General features: G+C 27.9%; 2 protein-coding genes across 3 annotated transcripts; both read right to left on the bottom strand.

Annotated features, from left to right (window-relative positions):
- Positions 1 to 956: 956 nt before the first annotated feature.
- Positions 957 to 7,584, bottom strand: LOC120358198 (odorant receptor 49b-like). Its single transcript, XM_039451395.1, has 8 exons — positions 7,500 to 7,584; positions 5,386 to 5,655; positions 4,555 to 5,023; positions 3,711 to 3,810; positions 3,352 to 3,471; positions 2,185 to 2,340; positions 1,826 to 1,923; positions 957 to 1,085 (listed from the first exon to the last, which is right to left on the bottom strand). Exons 1-7 carry the CDS (start codon positions 7,528 to 7,530, stop codon positions 1,870 to 1,872), a joined length of 1,200 nt encoding a protein of 399 aa, XP_039307329.1. The 5' UTR covers positions 7,531 to 7,584; the 3' UTR covers positions 957 to 1,085; positions 1,826 to 1,869.
- Positions 7,585 to 12,970: 5,386 nt separating this feature from the next.
- On the bottom strand, positions 12,971 to 22,288 carry LOC105202440 (odorant receptor 43a). 2 transcript variants are annotated; one of them, XM_039451401.1, is made up of 8 exons: positions 21,130 to 22,288; positions 17,398 to 17,667; positions 16,572 to 17,040; positions 15,720 to 15,819; positions 15,361 to 15,480; positions 14,193 to 14,348; positions 13,829 to 13,926; positions 12,971 to 13,083 (listed from the first exon to the last, which is right to left on the bottom strand). In XM_039451401.1, the coding sequence occupies exons 1-7, from the start codon at positions 21,158 to 21,160 to the stop codon at positions 13,873 to 13,875; spliced, it is 1,200 nt and encodes a 399-aa protein (XP_039307335.1). In that variant the 5' UTR covers positions 21,161 to 22,288; the 3' UTR covers positions 12,971 to 13,083; positions 13,829 to 13,872. The 2 variants fall into 2 exon arrangements, with proteins under 2 accessions (XP_039307335.1, XP_039307334.1); XM_039451400.1 differs by having other exon boundaries at positions 12,993 to 13,926.
- Positions 22,289 to 22,977: the final 689 nt, after the last annotated feature.

Below are 22,977 nucleotides of genomic sequence, written 5' to 3' on the forward strand. Positions count from 1 at the left end.
TAAATAATATTAAATGTAGTAGACTGAATAATAAATATTAAACTAAAAATAATTTTTTATATTTTTTATTGCGTATATATGCACATTATGTGCACATATGTTATTTATATATATTTAAACAATAAAGTTTAAAATTTGGTCTTAACAATCAATATTTAAATTATAATTTATGTTCAGTATATAATTTTGTATGTTTATTGAAAGAAAAATAATAAAATTAGCATTCCGGTAATTAAAAGAAATATATTTAAGTAAAAAGGTAATATCATTTAATAGATACTGAGGAAATAATGATCATTTGTTGTATTGTTTTTTAAATCAAAATTATTTTTTAAAAATTTATTTTTGTAATTGGGTCATATTACCATCCTTGTTTTTCTTCGAATTTTGAGTCTAAAATCTGTAGAATCAAACATTGAAAAACATTTTAATGAATATAATCATGTAGCAATTTGCAAGATTGCAATTTAAAATGTTGATTATTAAAAAAGATATTGTATAAAATATAAATGCGTAGTCATAATACAATCTTCTCCTGTTATAAAAAGTACAAAAATTTTGAGCATGATAAGCAACTTGGTAGGATGATAAATTTTAAGAAAACAAAGAAATTAAGTATTACAAATAAATTTTATAGGTTTGATACTTGACCAATTTGTATTATACTTTAATAAAATATAGTGATAGATTCTAAAAACTTTTAGAGCAATTAAAATTAAAAAATAAATTTAAATAATTGGTAGTAAAAAATTGCACGTTTTTTTAAATAACGCATTCTTTAAAAGCTCAATTCTTACAGTGATTATATCGACAGAGACATAAATTAAGGAAAATTTTTGCATCATTTGTATTTAAAGAATTAAACGGTTCTATATAAATTGAAATAAATTTAATTAAACTTAAAAGATGAATGTTAATGCCTGAAGTGATCGTGTTAGTAAAAATAGTAAAACACATTTTAATTCTGTACATCCATTATAATATTATGTTAAATACATAATTAAGATACAGATATATTCTTCTTATATATTTCCTATATATTATATATTCTTAGATATATATTCATCACTTTTCCGTTTAGATATCTATAAATATGAAAATTGATGTTTTTTTTAAAAATAGTTAGAGAATAATATACGAGTAAGTTAGATAGAATTGCTGATTATAAAAATGAATTCTTTTACAAAAAGGTACAGACGCTTTGACTTAATACGAAGTCATCATCAGTGTTACAGTCGTTGTTATGAGAAATAGAAAGTAAAAAATAATTTCAATCAACTTCTATTTGCTAATGTTTTTTATGAGTTCGTCATCAAGAATTTCCTCATGTCGGATTTCGAGAAATTGGCGTGATATTAAATTGTGTGTTAATTATATGTTATAAATTAATGTAAAGAAATTGTAATTTTGTTTAACGGTAATGAATCAAAGATGTTTTTACGATGGTACGTAGAAGAGAAACACAGAAAAAATTCTAAAACTATTAGACAATAAAAATTAATAGACTCATTTAAAACTTTTGACAGAATACATTTTTTTTAGCTGTTATGACGTGTTGACATCAGAAATGTCAAAAATCGAATAACTGGTCTAAGGAGATATAGGAAAGGAAGTTGAGAAGATAAACATCATAAAAAACATTGAGTACAGGTGAATTGTAAAATTACTTTTCAGCTTTAATTCATTATCATAACAACTATTATACCGATAACGACTTCGTAACAAGTCTGTATTTTTGTAACAGAATTTGCTTTTATATTCAGTAGTTCTGTCTAGCTTAACGTGTGATTCTTTAATCACATTTATATTAGATTTTTAATCTTACTAAGTCTTTATTGTTTGTTCGTAATTTTTGATATTTGTAACTTTTTAACTTTGCATTGCTAATAGAATTGACACATAACCAGCGGATGTTTTTATCAACTGTAATTAAAAAACATATGAGCAATATTTTAAACGTTATATTATCAACAATGGGCAACGTAACATATTATTATTATAATGAAAAATATATAAAATAATGTCAATATATTAATTTGTAATCGATTAAATTTTCAGTATCTCTTCTTTATTTGAATAATTTAATAATTTTTTTAACAATAATATTTTTATAAAGTTAATATTTCATTATAAAAAGATTAATAAAATCTGAATAATAAGAATGATTATTATTAAATCACTTACGTTACAAAACGTCGACATTGTCATAGGAAACATTTTTCCAGCCGTAATATACAGAGGCTTATTAGCTCGAATCATTATCAGAACCAAAATCTTTGCCTTTTTTGGATTTAATTTGTACCATTTGTGCTCGTAAGCTGCATGGTGTAAGTCATCGCACTTTGTAGGTGAGATTATAATTAGAATACAAAAAATTTTCTTATTTATGTACAATACATTTTTACATCTGGTACAGGTATCTTTCTATTTATTACAATTTATAACTTCTTTTATTTACGATCAGCAAGCGTGGTAGTTTTGTTTTTTATTCATTTGTCGAAGTTGTTAAGCTAAATCTTAACTTTATAATACCAATATTATATTAAGAATTATACATTGTGTCAGATGAATTTTGCTCGTGGTTTTGTGAGATGATAGAGCAAGTCAAATTGAGCAGAAAAGTCCTGTACCATTTTTTCATATTCGCAATATTTACCGACATAAAAATTAGTAAAGTCAGCGAATGAGCGCGTACCGACGAGTGTTCCCAGCATGCGGTGGGTAGGAAAAGTACGTGCTCATTCGCCGACTTTACTAATTTTTATCTCTGTAATTATTGCGAATATTGAAAAATGATACATGACTTTTCTGCTCACAATCAGTTTGACTTGCTCTATCTACCCACGAGATCACGGGCAAATTTCATCTGACAACCTGTATATTCTTAAGAAAAAACAGAGAAATCAAAATTAAAATTAAAATTTAAAAAATCTAATAGTTTATAATAATAAAATAAATATTTTCTATGCATATTTTATAATAAAAGCACAAGGCATGTTAAAATGTTTTTTAAATGTTCTTTAAATATTTATTCTTCATTATAACGTTTTTTAAATATACAAGAAAACATTTAAAAATATTGTTTTATGGGGAATGGGTATATACGACCAAAGACGTGGAATATAATATTATTGTAAGTTATAGAAAAAGATACCTGTATATTTTAACTTTACCGGTATACAGGGTAATTTAAAACAATCGTTTGTCCTTAAAGTGTCGTTTAGCTGAGTCAATTCTGAGACAATTTTCTCTTCGCAAAAATTATGTGCAATGCCTAGTTTTTAAACTAGTTATACGACATTTTTAAGACGATCGGTTGTTCTGAATCATCCTGAATAATACTATACTTACTTTTGATATTAACATTTCACCTACGGCGCAAAAAAGACACATGTGTCCACAAATATTTATCGCTACAGACACAAGATACATAAAGCGCATTAGAGACATATGTTTTCCTTCTGTAAGTATCTATAAAAACAATACAATACAATTCTATTAAGTTATTAATTATATATGTATTGTTACTACAAATAAACAATTTTAACTTTAGATTTTAAGATATGTAACTTTATTTCATATAACAATGTTTTTCTTAACATTTTAATTTACTATTGATTTACGAACATATTAATTATAAATTTTATACACCTTGTCAGTTTGTATTTAAATTAAAATAAAAGAATTTAAAAAATTTTTTAAAAACTTACGACAAGAATTAAAAATCCATATAAACAGAATATTATACCAAAGTAGATTAGTTGTCCGAGTAACAGTAAAGTATACGTACTTTCGATAATACAAAAACATCTTTAAAAGAAATTTTATTAATTAATAACATGTATACATTAATATTAAAAAAATAGTTCACATTTATTTCAAATTTTGATTACTTGAAATTATAGTTTTTTTATATCATTAACTAATATATTTAGTTTTTCATGAAAAAAACTTTATACAACAAATTAATTTTTAAATGCCGTAAGAGCCAACACAAGATGTTCGTATGATAATTAGTTCATGTAAATGACAACAATTATTATTAACGTTTCAATCTTCTGGCGTGGATTAACCTCAGTGTATTCCACATGCGATGGCATGTCAAGAAAATTTTTTCTGAAATCACTCGTTATATCCCCATCACGTCGACTTTGTACATTCGCCTCATTTTGACCACTCAAAAAAACTTGTCATATAACGACGTGGACCATATAATGTATTACATTGATCATACTTGTATTGCAACATTTTTGGCTGTCAATTTTTGTACTTGCGCTACACAAGCTTGATTATCATCGCATGTGGAATACACTGAGGATAATCCAAACCAGAAGATCAAAACGTTAGTAATAATTGTTGTCAGTTACATAAACTAATTATCACCCAAATATCCTATGTTGGCACTTACGATATTTAATTATTATTTGATTTATCTCTTCAAAGCCTTTCTTATTTTATATATTTTAAATTAATTTTTGTTTTCAAAGACATAGATTTTACAACATTAACTTTTTTTATTTTTTTAATTTTAAAATATAAAAATAATTACGAAACTTGATTAGCCGTATGTGCTCCTTCACGATGAGGGCTACACCATCGTTATAATTCTTAAATTGTTTTATATTAATTAATTTTTCTTTAAGAATATCCATCTGGCCGCACAAATGAAATATCAATAATCCGAGCAAGTTATCCACACCGGTGTAGGATGCAACACACATTAAGGCAACGAGAAATTGAGCGGCAAATATAATCTCGAAATACGGACTTTGATTTTTGTCATAGATATAATGAGTTTGGAAAGGTAATATTTTAACTGGATCCGTGACATTTGTAATATATCTTACAGTCATTCCAAAACAAGGTAAAATTACGACTAAAGTGCTGCCTAAGAACATGAAGCAACAACAGACTATTGTGATAATTCTGGCGTTTTGTGCTTGCTTTATCATAATGCACCGTTCTTTACTGGTTTTGTCTTTTATCCAGTCTTCAGCAATCATATTTATGGCCATTAGAAGATCTTCAAGATAAAAAATCATGAATAATATATTATACTATAAATTAGCAGCAAAAAATACAAACAGGATATCAGAACTATAAAATTAATTTAGTATATTCATATATCTAACATATAAGAATTTTTAATAAAGTTTTTTCGTTCTCTTTCAACAATTATTTTTAAAATTGAAATTTTATTCATTCATAACATCTTTTTAAATTTTATATTATAATTATAAAAGTAGATATACGTTATAAGGTGTAAGTAAATTATTGCGATAGTTCAAAGTTTGAACTTAAAGAGAGAATATTTAAAGGAATGCATTTCTGAAATGCAATGCAATAATCTTATGTGGACAGCATTCAAGATTTTATGTGTCCTACCTGTTTTCTTCCACCATATGTCGATGAGTTTTATTGCGGCCATTGTTAATGGAAGAGTAACTTGTAGATTGTCTATCATTGACATCAGATCACCCCAAGTTCTTACTAGTGAATGTATTGCAGGAATTGTACCAACAAAAAAGATAACGATAAAAGTGAATGCTGCGCGTAAATTTGAAAAGAATTTATCATAAGCATTTTTGTGAGCATTTGGCCAAATTCCAATAATGTTCAGTAGAAGGCGATTTAAACGAGTTGCCCTTTCGAAATCTAGATAAAGAAGTTTTTTTTTTATAATACGATGTTTCTAAAATTTTGTGACTCGCGCTCAGAGGTAAATAATTAACTTTATCAAGTTTTTCGAAGATGGCTAAAAAATGATTTTGTGCTGGAATAAGTCAAATAAGGGTGTTTAGTCTGACAAAAAGTATGTTGAAATACTATAATATTGAAAAATAAATAAAATAAAGAAGAAAATTTAGAAAACTAGTTTCCAAATTTTGAAAACACTGTATGAATTATGTGACAGTAATTATTACATTTAAAGATATTTTTTTATTACTAGTATCCCATTTGTATACAATCGTTACAAGCTTTTTAAATTATCTTACAAAAGTTTTTGAAATCGTTATTGATTTAACACAGAGTAATATTGATAACAATTTATGATTATTGTAGATTTTACTATTAACTTTCTAGTACTGTTAAAAATTTTTAATGTTTATCGTCAACAAGTAAATACACTTGACATCAAACTTAAGGGATCACTTATTCCGACTCCGAAAAATAGGCGTAATTTAAGAGAGTGTAACATTGTCAAAAATGATCGTAAAAAAATGTAACGAAGGTAAAAAACCTAACGAAGGTATTTTAAAGCGTAAAATCTCTACTTTTGAGATTGTTAAGTCATTAAACGATTTACAGATTGCTTACGGAATTACGCGGATTCAAATGGAGATGCGTCAAAATTTTTTACAAACTTTTCAAAACTCCACGGCGTGAATCCCTTAATTTTGCTAATGAGGGTATAAGAATATATCTAAATAAATTCTGTATAGTTTAATTATACATATTTTATATATATATAATAAAAATATACAGGTATCTTTTTCTATATATATATATATATATAATAAAATGGAAATTTATGTATCTTTTAACACTAAAATATAATAATTGAATGATTACAATTAAAAATAAATGCTATAACTATTACAACTCAAAACAATTTTTATGTATCATCGAAAAGTTATGTATTAAAATAAACAAAGTGTCAATAAATTATTTATTTCAGAAATATTACTGAACAAATCAATAAAAAATTTAAACAAAAAATATTTCAAAGGCTAATGAGAGTCAGCGCTGTCAGTGCGCACAAAAAAAGTTAATTCTATATTGTCAATTTACCAACATATGAACGTTTCGACTTTCTTTGGAGTCATTCTCAACATAGGAAGTACAAATTTCGACTAGCATAATATAATTGTAACAATTAATTGTCCGGCCATCATCGATCCGATATTCAGCTGAGTCACTCACGATTTGCATAATCTGAAGTGTAGCTTTTCCACCGTGTATGATAGAGGAAATGTCAAGCTCTCTCTGTGACACCAGATCTCGATGAAAACCACCGAAGCCATGGATAAAAAATTGTGGCATTTATAGTCACTATACAAATAATTTTTAACGATTGCTGTAATTTTGATGTTTCTGATAGCGCTGCTTATAAATGACTGCGAGTAACGAGTCATTAACCTTTGCAATATTCTTCGTTTAAATCTGGAGCCTCATTAAATTGTAAATTGCATTTACAAAAAAATTGTTTTAACAATATGATACAGCTCAAGAAATTTTCATAATTATTAATGTTTACTGATTGAATTTATATTACATTTTAACCTTTTTTATCAACAATATTCTGTAAAACATTTTAATCGTTTGTTCGTCATAGATTTTTATTAGGGAATTGCAAAAATTTATTAGTTTAAATATTAATTATACATTAAATTAAGAGAATATAGAGGGTTTAATACACATAGTCTAATAATTTTATTGCTTATAAGAATACGTTTTATTTTTAATGTAATTATTTTTAATGTCATTATTGCAAGTACCTGCATTTCTGCTTGTCTCAATAATGTCCATGTTGAGACTGACAATATTGCATAATGTTTTTCCGCTTGAGAAACATGCTCCAGGAACAATAATTTCTTCCGTGATATGTTAGGAAATTCTATGGTCGTTCTACAGAGTATATAGAATCATTAAAGTTATGAAAACGTCGATTCACATTGCAACGAGACGACTATAATTGTCAGATGCTATAGCCGTTGAAATGAAAAATATTGAAACCACTTACAACAGGGCCGCAAATATAAATAATAATTTTTAATAACTTATATTTATATATATTTTACTAAACTAAATACAATACTGTAAGTGTTGACGTGAATTTATTAATAATATGACGCAAATTGATTTGTCGTTACAACAAACAATAACAATAATATAAATTTAACAATATATATAAGAGTAATATTATTAGTGTTATAATTATTTTAATTATGACACTATCTACAGAATCTTTAATTTAGTCTTTTTAGCACTAATTTTATTATAAACTTACTTGCAAGCATAGTGTGTTTTAAATTCCTACTGTTTTTTTATATTCTTGGAAAACATTGTGTACGCCCCTGTCTTCGATACATGTATATCCCAAGTTTAAAAAGTTTCTGAAACGTATCTCGTAAATATTGATAAGTGATATACGAAACAGGCGATACAGTAAATTTTTCCTCTTGACGTTTAATATTTTCTCCTCGTACCATCCCTCTTTTACCATGCAACGATGGATTATGCGCATTCTGCATGCGAGGATATGTGCCATCATCAAGGGAACCCTTCGACTGTGCATGCGTGCGTTATTTATGGCAGTATCTTATGGTAGCGTTACGGTGACAGATGCTTTGCGTTGTCGCGCTCGAATATAAGAGAAATAGTTATTCGGTTTTCGTATCTTAATTATCAACCATTTTTGTGATCGAAGCAATGCGTGTGATGAGAGTGTGCATTAAAAATAGTATAAGATTAATAATATTTATATGAATATATTTGCACTATGCACGATGATGTGTCTCTAAGAAAATAGATTTTAAAACACTTGTGAACTTGGTGCTCAGTTGTAATACTACATGTCAAAATATTACATGCATGGATAAAAAATGAGCTAATAAAGCTGTAATATAATCATGGCAGCTAAAATGTATCTTTAAAATAGGGATGATTAATTTCGTTGCTGTAACTCAATTTATTAGTTATTAAATAGCTACAATTAAATATATGTGGCAACGTCCCATGAACAATAGCGAATTTAGTGCGCAGTTTTGTGCATATCCCATCTGCATTATGTTTGGCGTTGTATCGTTTCTATCCTGTCTACGCTTGATTGATCATGATACGTGATCATGGCTACGATACGGTGATACGACACAAATGAAAACTCATCTCAAGATATTTTAGAAGAATTGATGAAATTGCCATTTTCTAAGCTATTCGCTAAAGTACGCTTTTAATTTTAGTTATTAAAATTGAATCTCGTAGCAAGTATATTTTATTTTAATAGCTAGCTTTTATTAATAACAGAAATTTCGGACAAACTACTTATACTTAATTAATATTTCTATGTAATTTCTTTTTGTGTACCAAAATTAATAGATAAAATTTAATGCGTACATTGCCGTGTACTGATATTAAATTTATTAATTTAATTAGCTCGAGAAAAGTAAATGCATTTCATCTTAAACATGGTCTGTCCGATAACTATTGGGACTGAAGTCATATAAAGAAATTTAATGAAGATATATGTACAGTAAGCTAATATTATTTAAAATGTGACTCTTCTGCGTGAAAATATCGCTGCCAGCGTTTTTTCCAGTTCTCATATGTCTTCTGGAATTCGACAACCGCAAGGCTGTTCAGCACCTCGTCGAAGCCGTTTAGACCGCCTCGATCGTTCCGAAACAATGTCCTTTTAGGCTCCTTTTGATCCGAGGGAACAAAAAGAAGTTGGGGGAGGATATTGGAACTGTAGAATGGTTGGGGCAGCGTTCAATATTTTATGCTTAAAACTATTTATATTAAAAAAAAAACGCGTTTACCTTCAAAGTCGCGTAGATTGGTAAAAAAAGATGGTACAAAAGTTTAAATAAAAGCATTTTGTATGGGTAAAATTGTTTACTTCCTTATGAAAGTCGTACATTTTTGAAGAATATAATTTTTATCAGGCTACAGAGTATTATTTGTGTGAATTTTTGAGAAACAAAATAACATGATCTTTTTAAGATATTGAACTTATACGGAGATAAAAGATTTCGCGTTATGGACATGGCTTCGTTCTTGTAAGCCTCACGGATCAAAAGTAGATTTGTTCAGTATAACGCAAAATTTGATGACCCAACGCTGTTCGATAGTAAGCGATTTCGAAACCTGAACAGTTTTTCGGTTGCTGACTTTCAGGGGGCTCGGCGTATGAAGACTGGAGAAAACGCTGACAGCAGTGCATAGATGCAGGATTTTGAAGAATATTAACTCACTATACACATATCTTCATTAAATTTCTTTTTATGACTTCAGTCTCAATACTTATCGGACGGACCGTGTATGTTACTGCCTCTAAAAATGATGTAAACAATTATCAGATTTTACATTACGGGCAGTATTTTTTTTATAAACACCAAATGTTTTATCATATTAAAAGATAAACATGATAAAGCTTCATGTATTACTGGTAGTACAGGTTGCAAATGTGCGTAATTTACAATTAATGTGTACAATATGTTTTTGTTATTCTTATAAACAATGATTTTTAAAATTGTTAAAATTAAAGTGTCTTTATTTAAATAAAAAATATATGACGAACTAAGATTTGCTACAAATGTTTTATATGTACACAAGCATAGAACGTACGTTACTTTCAATCCTAGTTAGAATTTGATATTCTAATGTTGCTCAGGAAAAGCTTTTTCTATCTTTTCTTTCTTTCTATCTTATCTAGCACGATTTTGTCTTAATTGTGCTTAAACTCGTTCATCTATCGTCAATTAAACCTGTAAGCTATACAAATTAAAGATTGGAAATTGCGAATTAGAGAATTCTATCAATTAAAGAAAAAAAAAAAAACAAATTTAAATGAAATTTATCTCAGTGATTGAATATTTAGTTTAATATTCAAGATAATTTAACGCGGACTTATGCTATTATAGTTTTTAATGTTTTGTTCTTAATCACAGTTATGTTTGATCCTGATTTTCGTTCCATTTGTGTTATTGAATGTGGACAACTTGCAATCCTGTCAGTATTTATTAATATTGTAGTCAACATGACTTCTACAATATATCGAAGTTCTTCATTAAATTTAATTGAATATCTGTGTTTATGCATATATATACATAAGGTAATTTTTAAACCCACATTTTACAATAGGAGCGTGATTTAGCGACGCATTTGTAATTTCTAATATAATATATATTAGAAATCACTTAAAATTTCTTATAACGATCAAAGTTAACAAGCGGCTTTAAATATTTGATAATAGAGAATTGTATATAGCTAAATAAAGTAATGTATATTTTATAGAACTATAATATGCATAAAACCATTATGTCAACAGAAATAGAAAAAAATTTTGGCATTACTTGTATTTAAAGAATTAAATGGTATCATGTTATAAATCTTAAAAAGGGACGGGAAACGTCATTACGGGTAAAATAATCAGAACTTTTTTACGTAACCAGATAGATTGTAATCCATAGGGCAAATAAAAATTGTTTTCTTTTTTTCTAATCTAACAAATTACAATGCTTTATCAAGTATATTTTTTAAATATAATAACCCTATAAACGCTATAATATTCTATGAACGCTGGAATAATATATAAATATTATTAAAAATTAAAATAATATCAAAATTTCAAGAATATATTATAGGAATATTGTATTAAAATGTTATATGTCCGTTTTATATGTATAATATTCGTGATATATATTATTTCAAATATCCAGAATATTATGAAAATGTTCTATAAATTTAATTTTTGTTCAAGAGATAATATGAATTATTTATGTATAAAATATTCATAAACTTTATAATTATATTTAAAATGTTGTGCCCGGTGGTGGTCCAGGCACGTCGGTAGGTATTTCGGGATTCCCTTTTGCCCAAAGTGTTAGAATTCACGGGACAGCAGCAGCTCAGACGATTTGCCAATCAAGAAACACCTTTCTTGTCGCAATATAATGTAGATTTATTCTCAATACTTTTTCTTATACAGTGGTTGCTTACACTTAGATGCTTTGTTATGACGGGCTGCGGTGCGCGTTATCTTCCTATCGCTTCACGGTTCGACGTATGAGTTACGCACGGCCGCAGAGAAACTGATATTTATAAGACACCACATTTTAAAATCATGACAATTATTATAAATTCGTAAATCAATTTTTATAAGATAAGTTTTTGCAGGGCGACAGTGTCAGTCCTATATAATAATAAACTCGTAGGTATATTTTCACGGACAAAATCTTGTGCACTTGGTTACCCTGATGTTTTTAATAGAGTAAATCTTTTAATGATTTTATTGAAAAAATGATGGAAGATAATTGTAACAAATAATATTAAATGTAGTAGACTGAATAATAAATATTAAACTAAAAATAATTTTTAATATTTTTTATTGCGCATATATGCATATTATGTGCAAATGTGTTATTTATATATATTTGAACAATAATGTTTAAAGTTTAGTCTCTACAATCAATATTTAAATTATAATTTATTCTCAGTATATAATTTTGTATGTTTATTAAAAGAAAAATAATAAAATTAGCATTCCGGTAATTAAAAGAAGTATATTTAAGTAAAAAGGGTAATATCATTTAATAAATACTGAGGAAATAATGATCATTTGTTGTATTGTTTTTTAAATCAAAATTATTTTTTAAAAATTTATTTTTTTAATTGGGTCATATTACCATTCTTGTTTTCCTTCAAATTTTGAGTCTAGAATCTATTGAAAAACACTTTAATGAATACTCGTATAATCATGTTGCAATTTGCAAGATTGCAATTTAAAATGTTGACTATTAACAAAGATATTGTATAAAATATAAATGTGTAGCCATAATACAATCTTTTCCTGTTATAAAAAGTATAAAATTTTTGAGCATGATAAGCTACTTGGTAAGATGATAAAAAAGAAGCAAAAAAATTAAGTATTACAAATAAATTTTATAGATACTTGATCAATTTGTATTATACTTTAATAAAATATGGCGGTAGATTCTAAAAACTTTTAAAACGATTAAGATTAACAAATAAATTTAAATGATTAGTAGTAAAAAATTGTATGTTTTTTAAATAACGCATTCTTCAAAAGCTCAATTGTTACAGTGATTATATCGACAAAGACATAAATTAAAGAAAATTTTTGCATCATTTGTATTTAAAGAATTAAACGGTTCTATATAAATTGAAATAAATTTAATTAAACTTAAAAGATAAATGTTAATGCCTGAAGTGATTTTGAATTGTGTTAGTAAAAATAGTAAAACACATTTTAATTCTGTACACCTATTATAATATTATGTTAAATACATAATTAAGATACAGATATATTCTTCTTACATCTCTTTTCCGTTTAGATATCTATAAATATGAAAATTGACGTTTTGTTACAAATAGTTAGAGAATAATATACAAGTAAGTTAGATGGAATTGCTGATTATAAAAAATGAATTCTATTACAAAAAGAATACAGACGTTTTGACTTAATACAAAGTCATCATTAGTGTAACAGTCGTTATTGAGGAATAGATGGTGAAGAGTAATTTCAATCGACTTCTATTCGCCAATGTTTTTTATGAGTTCATCACCAAGAATTTTCACATGTTTGATTTCCAGAAATTGGCGTGATATTAAATTGTGTGTTAATTACATGTAGTGAATTTATGTAAAGAAATTGTAATATTGTTTAACGGTAATGAATCAAAGATGTTTTTATGATGATACGTAAAAGAGAAATACAGAAAAAATTCTAAAACTATTAGACATTAAAAATTAATAGACTCATTTCAAACTTTTGACGGAATAAATTTTTCTTAGCTGTAATGACGTGTTGACATCAGAAATGTCAAAAACCAAATAACTGGGCTAAGGAGATACAGGAAAGGAAGTTGAGAAGATGCAGGACATAAAGATCAAAAGACATTGAGTACAGGTGAATTGTGAAATTACTTTTCCGTTTTAATTCATTATCATAACAATTATTATACCGAAAATGACTTCGTAACGAGTCTGTTTTTTGTTATAAAATTTGCTTTTATATTTAGTAATTCCGTCTAGTTTAACGTGTGATTCTTTAATCACATTTATATTAGATTTTTAATCTTACTAAGTCTTTATTGTTTGTTTGTAATTTTTGATATTTGTAATTTTTTAACTTTGCATTGCTAATAGAATTGACACATAACCAGCGGATGTTTTTATCAACTGTAATGTAAAAAACATATGAGCAATAAATATTTTAAACGTTATATTATCAACAATGGGCAACGTAACATATTATTATTATAATGAGAAATATATAAAATAATGTCAATATATTAATTTGTAATCGATTAAATTTTCAATATCTCTTTTTTATTTGAATAATTTAATTATTTTTTTAACAATAATATTTTTATAAAGTTAATATTTCATTATAAAAAGATTAAAAAAATCTGAATAATAAGAATGATTATTATTAAATCACTTACGTTACAAAACGTCGACATTGTCATAGGAAACATTTTTCCAGCCGTAATATATAGAGGCTTGTTAGCTCGAATCATTATCAGAACCAAAATCATTGCCTTTTTTGGATTTAATTTGTACCATTTGTGCTCGTAAGCTGCATGGTGTAAGTCATCGCACTTTGTAGGTGAGATTATAATTAGAATACAAAAAATTTTCTTATTTATGTACAATACATTTTTACATCTGGTACAGGTATCTTTCTACTTATTACAATTTATAACTTCTTTTATTTACGATCAGCATGCGTGGTAGTTTTGTTTTTTTATTCATTTCTCGAAGTTGTTAAGCTAAATCTTAACTTTATAATACCAATATTATATTAAGAATTATACATTGTGTCAGATGAATTTTGCTCGTGGTTTGGTGAGATGATAGAGCAAGTCAAATTGAGCAGAAAAGTCCTGTACCATTTTTTCATATTCGCAATATTTACCGACATAAAAATTAGTAAAGTCAGCGAATGAGTGCGTACCGACGAGTGTTTCCCGCATGCGGTGGGTAGGAAAAGTACGTGCTCATTCGCCGACTTTACTAATTTTTATCTCTGTAATTATTGCGAATATTGAAAAATGATACATGACTTTTCTGCTCACAATCAGTTTGACTTGCTCTATCTACTCACGAGATTACGGGCGAATTTCATCTGACAACCTGTATATTCTTAAGAAAAAACAGAAAAATTAAAATTAAAATTAAAATTTAAAAAATTTAATAGTTTCTAATAATAAAATAAATATTTTCTATGTATATTTTATAATAAAAGCACAAGGCGTGTTAACTTGTTTTTAAAATGTTTTTGAAATATTTATTCTTTATTATAACATTTTTTAAATATACTAGAAAACATTTAAAAATATTGTTTCATGGGGAATGGGTATATACGCCCAAAGACGTGGAATATAATATTATTGTAAGTTATAGAAAAAGATACCTGTATATTTTAACTTTACCGGTATACAGAGTAATTTAAAACAATCGTTTGTCCTTAAAGTGTCGTTTAGCTGAGTCAATTCTGAGACAATTTTCCTTTTGCAAAAATTGTGTGCAATGCCTAGTTTTTAAACTAGTTATACGACATTTTTAAGACGATTGGTTGTTCTGAATCATCCTGAATAATACTATACTTACTTTTGATATTAACATTTCACCTACGGCGCAAAAAAGACACATGTGTCCACCAATATTTATCGCTACAGACACGAGATACATAAAGCGCATTAGTGACATATGTTTTCCTTCTGTAAGTATCTGTAAACACAATATAATACAATTCTATGAAATTATTAATTATATATGTATTGTTACTACAAATAAACAATTTTAACTTTAGATTTTATGATACGTAACTTTATTTCATATAACAATGTTTTTCTTAACATTTTAATTTATTATTAGTTTACGTACATATTAATTATAAATTTTCTACACATTGTCAGTTTGTATTTGAATTAAAATAAAAGAATTAAAAAAATTTTTTGAAAACTTACGATAAGAATTAAAAAGCCATATAAACAGAATAATATACCAAAGTAGATTAGTTGTCCAAGTAACAGTAAAGTATACGTACTTTCGATAATACAAAAACATCTTTAAAAAGAATTTTATTAATTAATAACATGTATACATTAATATTAAAAAAATAGTTTATATTTATTTTGAATTTTGATTACTTGAAATTATAGTCTTTTTATATCATTAACTAACATATTTAGTTTTTCGTGAAAAAAACTTTATACAACAAATTAATTTTTAAATACCGTAAGCGCCAACACAAGATGTTTATGTGATAATTAGTTCATGTAACTGACAACAATTATTATTAACGTTTCGATTTACTGGTATGGATCAACCTCAGTGTATTCCACATGCGATGGCATGTCAAGAAAACTTTTTCTGAAACCACTTGTTTAGTCGACATCACGTTGACTTTGTACATTCGCCTCATTTTGACCACTCAAAAGAACTTGTCATGTAACGATGATCATACTGTATGACATTGATCATACTTGTATTGCAACATTTTTGGCTGTCAATTTTTGTACTTGTGCTACACAAGCCTGATTACTAGCGCATGTGGAATACATTGAGGATGATCCAAACAGAAGATCAAAACGTTAGTAATAATTGTGGTCAGTTACATAAACTAATTATCACCCAAACATCCTGTGTTAGCACTTCCTGTGTTAGCACTTACAACATTTATTTATTATTTAATTTATCTTTTCAAAGCCTTTCTTATTTTATATATTTCAAATTAATTTTTGTTTTCAAAGGCGTAAATTTTACAACATTAACTATTTTTATTTTTTAATTTCAAAATATTAAAATAATTACGAAACTTGATTAGTCGGATGTGCTCCTTCACGATGAGGGCTACACCATCGTTATAATTCTTAAATTGTTTTATATTAATTAATTTTTCTTTAAGAATATCCATCTGGCCGCATAAATGAAATACCAATAATCCGAGCAAGTTATCCACACCGGTGTAGGACGCAATACATATCAAGACAATAAAAGATTGTGCAACGAATGTAATTTCGAAGTACGGACTTTGATTTTTATCATAGATATAATGAGTTTGTAAAGGTAAGATTTTGACTGGATCCGTGACATTTGTAATATATCTTACAGTCATTCCAAAACAAGGTAAAATTACGACTAAAATGCTGCCTAAGAACATGAAGCAACAACAGACTATTGTGATAATTCTGGCGTTTTGTGCTTGCTTTATCATAATGCACCGTTCTTTACTGGTTTTGTCCTTTATCCAGTCTTCAGCAATCATATTTATGGCCATTAGAAGATCTTCAAGATGAAAAATCATGAATAATATATTATACTATAAATTAGCAGTAAAAAATACAGACAATATCAAAACTATAAAATTAATTTAGTATATACATATATCTAACATATAAAGATTTTTAATAAAGTTTTTTCGTTCTCTTTTAACAATTATTTTAAAATTGAAATTTTATTGATTCATAACATTTTTAAATCTTATATTAGAATTATAAAAGTAGATATACGTTATGAGGTGTAAGTAAATTATTGCGATAGTTCAAAGTTTGAACTTAAAGAGAGAATATTTAAAAGAATGCATTTTAAAAATGCAATGCAATAATTTTATGTGGATAGTATTCAAGATTTTATGTGTTTTACCTGTTTTCTTCCACCATATGTCGATGAGTTTTATTGCGGCCATTGTTAATGGAAGAGTAAATTGTAGATTGTCTATCATTGACATCAGATCACCCCAAGTTCTCACTAGTGAATGTATTCCAGGAATTGTACCAGCGAAAAGGAGAACGATTGCAGTGAATGTCGCACGTACATTTGAAAAGAATTTATCATAGGCATTTCTGTGAGCATTCGGCCAAATTCCAATAATGTTTAGTAGAAGACGATTTAAACGAGTTGCCCATTCGAAATCTAGATGAATGAGTTTTTTTAGTAATACGATGTTTCTAAAATTTTGTGACTCGCGCTCAGAGGTAACTTTATCAAGTTTTTCGAAGATGGCTAAAAAAATGATTTTGTGCTGGAATAAGTCAAATAAGTGTGTTTAGTCTGACAAAAAATATGTTGAAATACTATAATATTAAAAATAGATAAAATAAAGAAGAAGATTTAGACAACTAATTTTAAAATTTTGGAGACACTGTATTAATTATGTGACAGTAACTATTACATTTAAAGATATTTTTTTACTACCAGTATCCCATTTGTATACAATCGTTACAAGCTTTTTAAATTATCTTACAAAAGTTTTTGAAATCGTTATTGATTTAACATAGCGTAATATTGATAGCAATTTATGATTATTGTAGATTTTACTATTAACTCTCTAGTACTGTTAAAAATGTTTAATGTTTATCGTCAATAAGTAAATACACTTGACATTAAACTTAAGGGGTTACACCATAGTAAAAATTTCAAAAAATCAATTTTTTTTTATTGGCTTAAAAAATCCTTTTAACTCTCTAGAATAAGAGACAAACGGTTTTATATCTGCCAGAAATCGTTTTCATTGAAATGTCGAGCTCTTTCTCGACCCCTCCCGACTGCTCCGAAACGACTACCTGCGGTAAATACGGCACCTGCTTGTCGGGTACAGTATTATGTCTTACCATTCAATTTTTAACTTCTCTAATACACTAATAGATGTTGTTACAAACATTTTCAAGCATTTTAGACACAAAGTACGTTAGTACAGCGTCCTTTGATGTTGAGAGAAGACGTAAATTTTGCGTGGAAGTTATTCGAAATCACGATTTTCTTTTGCAGTGCTAATTTTTCACACGTTATTTGTAGCCTTGACATTTATGTGAGTTACAATGAGTGAAAAGAAAGTGTATGCAAGCCATATCCACAGCACGAAAAATGCTCAGAGTCTTGGTGCGAATGGAAGAAGGCGCAAGCAACGGGTTCCTTAGACTCCTTTCATCATAAGCCGTCACTAGCGAACGAAGTTTTTGAATCCATCAGACCAATCTACGAGGATTTGAGCCGTGACGAGTTGCTGAATCGTTGCTTGGGAGGCTATACGTAGAACAGCAACAAAAGTTTTAATTCTACAGTCTGGCACTTGGCTCCTAAAAATTATTCAAGCGGAAAGAAAATATTACAAATAGCAAGTGACATTGCTGTTTGTAATTTTAATGATGAACTGATAAACGTTTTAAGAATAATGAAAGTGATGGATATGAACATTGGACCACAATCCTACAACTTTTGCTTAGAAGCGGACGCTGCTCGAATACAACGCGCGGAGCGCTCTTTGACGGACGCAGCGAAAGAGGCTCGCTCCAGCATAAAAGCGTCTACGAAAGAAAACGAGGAAGAGTTTAGCAACCTGGAAGGTCAGCTTTACGGTGCTGGAATAGTAGATTAAAGGTAAAAAATTTTTAATAATCAAATTTTTTATTTTATCATGTTCAAAACACGAGTCAAATCTTTAAACGCGTTTTTCTCGAAACTCGTTTTTTCAAATCGGCACGCAGCATAACTTAAACAATTTTTTATTTTTTCACTCCAAATTAATATCACATCTTTAAAACAACATTCCGCATAGAAATACGTAGCCGATTTTCGATAAGTTAATATTTCGATTTTTTAGGTACAAATAAGTGCCCGTTTTTTGGTAGTAAAATAAACTTTTTTTTTCAAATGTCGCCAATTTAACAAAAATAATTATTTTCAAAATCCTCTACGTATTTCTATAGCTATACTAATGTAGTTTAAGAAAAAATTTTTTATTTTGTTCCAGATTAATTTTTGCTGCACTTCTACTGCGTGCCGCGGAGCCCCTCCAAAAAAAACCGTTCCGCAGAAACGGCTGTTGGGCAGCCATTTTGTAATATTTTTTAATAAATAAAATTTTTTTTAAAACTTCAAAACATGCTTAACAACATTCTTAAAAAGAATTACCCTTTTACTTTTCCTTCCACTTAAAAAAAAATCGTAAAAAACGTTAAATTTTCGCTCTCTACTGTGGTGTAACCCTTTAAGGGATCACTTATTCTGACACCGAAAAATAGATGTAATTTAAGAGAGTGTAACATTGTCAAAAATGATCGTAAAAAATGTTAAAGAAAGTATTTTAAAGCTTAAAATCTCTACTTTTGAGATTGTTAAGTCATTAAACGATTTATAGATTGTTTACGGAATTACGCGGATTCAAATGGAGATGCGTCAAATCTCAAAATTTTTTACAAACTATGCAAAACTCCACGGCGTGAATCCCTTAATTTTGAGCGTATAAGAATATATCTAAATAAATTCTGTATAGTTTAATTATACATATTTTACACACACACACACACACACAAACACGCGCACACACACACACACACACACACACACACACACACACACACACACACACACACACACACACATATTATAAAATTGAAATTTATATATCTTTTAACACTAAAATATAATAATTAAATGATTACAACTAAAAATAAATGCTATAATTATTACAACTCAAAACAATTTTTATGTATTATCAAAAAATTATGTATTAAAATAAACAAAATGTCAATAAATTATTTATTTCAGAAATATTGTTGAGCAAATCTATAAAAAAATTTAAACAAAAAATATTTCAAAGGCTAATGAGAGTCAGTGCTGTTATCAGTGCGCTCAAGAAAAAGTTTATTCTATATTGTCAATTTACAAACATATAAACGTTTCGACTCTCTTTAGAGTTATTCTCAACATAAGTAGTACAAATTTTGACTTGCATAATATAATTGTAACAATTAATTGTTCGGCCATCATCGATCCGATATTCAGCTGAGTCATTCACGATTTGCATAATTTGAAGTGTAGCTTTTCCACCGTGTATGATAGAGGAAATGACAAGCTCTCTCTGTGACACCAGATCTCGATGAAAACCACCAAAACCATGGATAAAAAATTGTGGCACTTATAGTCACTTTACGAATAATTTTCAACAATTACTGTAATTTTGATGTTTCTGATAGCGCTGCTTACAAGTGACTGCGAGTGACGAGTCATTAACCTTTGCAATATTTTTCGTTTAAATCTGGAGCTTCATTAAATTATAAATTGCATTTACAAAAAAATTGTTTTAACAACAATATGATACAGCTAAAAAAATTTTCATAATTATTAATGTTTACTGATTGACTTTATATTACATTTTAACCTTTTTTATCAACAATATTCTGTAAAACATTTTAATCGTTTGTTCGTCATAGATTTTTATTAGGGAATTGCAAAAGTTTATTAGTTTAAATATTAATTATACATTAAATTAAGAGAATATAGAGAATTTAATACACATAATCTAATAATTTTAATGTTTATAAGAGTACGTTTTATTTTTAATGTAATTATTTTTAATGTCATTATTGCAAGTACCTGCATTTCTGCTTGTCTCAATAATGTTCATGTTGAGACTGACAATGTTGCATAATGTTTTTCCGCATGAGAAACATGCTCCAAGAACAATAATTTCTTCCGTGATATGTTAGGAAATTCTATGGTCACTCTACAGAGTATAAAGAATCATTAAAGTTATGACAACGTCGATTCACATTGCAACGAGACAACTATAATTGTCAGATGCTATAGCATCGTTTGAAATGAAAAATACTGAAACCACTTACAACAGGGCCGCGAATATAAATAATAATTTTTAATTACTTCTATTTGTATATATTTTACTAAACTAAATACAATACTGTAAGTGTTGACGTGAATTTATTAATAATATGACGCAAATTGATTTGTCGTTACAACAAACAGAATAACAATAATATAAATTTAAACAATACATATAAAGTTATATTATTATTGTTATAATTATTTTAATTATAACATTATTTACAGAATTTTTAATTTAATCTTTTTAACACTAATTTAATTAAGCTCACTTGCAAGCATAGTGTGTTTTAAATTTTTATTGTTCTTTTATATTCTTGGAAAACATTATGTTCGCCCCTGTCTGCGATACATGTATATCCCAAGTTTAAAAAGTTTCTGAAACGTATCTCGTAAATATTGATAAGTGATATACCAAACAGGTGGTACAGCAAATTTTTGCTCTTGACGTTTAATATTTTCTCCTCGTACCATCCCTCTCTTACCATCTAACGATGGATTATGCGCATTCTGCATGCGAGGATATGTGCCATCATCAAGGGAACTCTTCGACTGTGCATGCGTGCGTTATTTATGGCAGTAGCTTATGGTAGCGTGACGGTGACAGATGCTTTGCGTTGTCGCGCTCGAATATAAGAGAAACAGTTATTCGGTTTTCGTATCTTAATTATTAATCATTTTTGTGATCAAAGTAATGCGTGTGATGAGTGTGTGCATTAAAAATAGTATGAGATTAATAATATTTATATGAATATATTTGCATTTTGCAAATGATGTGTCTCTAAGGAAATAGATTTTAAAACAATTGTTAACTTGGTGGTCAGTTGTAATACTACATGTCAAAATGTTACATGCATAGATAAAAAATGAGCTAATAAAGCTGTAATATAATCATGGCAGCTAAAATGTATCTTTAAAATAGGGATGATTAATATCGTTGCTGTACGTCCCGTGAATAATAGCGAATTTAATGTGCAGTTTTATGCATATCCCGTTTGCATTACGTATGGCGCTGTATCGTTTCTTTCGCATCTATGCTAGGCTGATCATGATACGTAATCATGGCTATGATACGGTAATACGACACAAATGAGAACTCATCTTAAGATATTTTAGAAGAATGGAGGAATTTGCCATTTTCTTATTCGCTAAAGTACGTTTTTAATTTTTGCTAATAAAATTGAATCTTGTAGCACACAAGTATATTTTATTTTAATAGCCAGTTTTTATTAATAACAGAAATTTCGGACAAACTACTTATACTTAATTAATATTTCTATGTAATTTTTTTTGTGTAGCAGAAGTAATGAATAAAATTTAATGTGTACGTTATCGTGTACTGATATCTAATTTATTAATTTAACTAGCTCGAGAAAAGTAAATGTATTTTATCTTGAACATGTTCTGTCCGAGAACTGTCGGGATTGAAGTCATATAAAGAAATTTAATGAAGATATATGTACAGTAAGCTAATATTATTTAAAATGTGACTCTTCTGCGTGAATATATCGGTGCCAGCGTTTTTTCCAGTTCTCATATGTCTTCTGGAAGTCGACCGCAAGGCTGTTCAGGCACCCCATCGCAGCCGTTTAGACTTTAGACCGT

This window comes from Solenopsis invicta, chromosome 7 (assembly GCF_016802725.1).
Source record: "Solenopsis invicta isolate M01_SB chromosome 7, UNIL_Sinv_3.0, whole genome shotgun sequence".
NCBI lineage: Eukaryota > Metazoa > Arthropoda > Insecta > Hymenoptera > Formicidae > Solenopsis > Solenopsis invicta.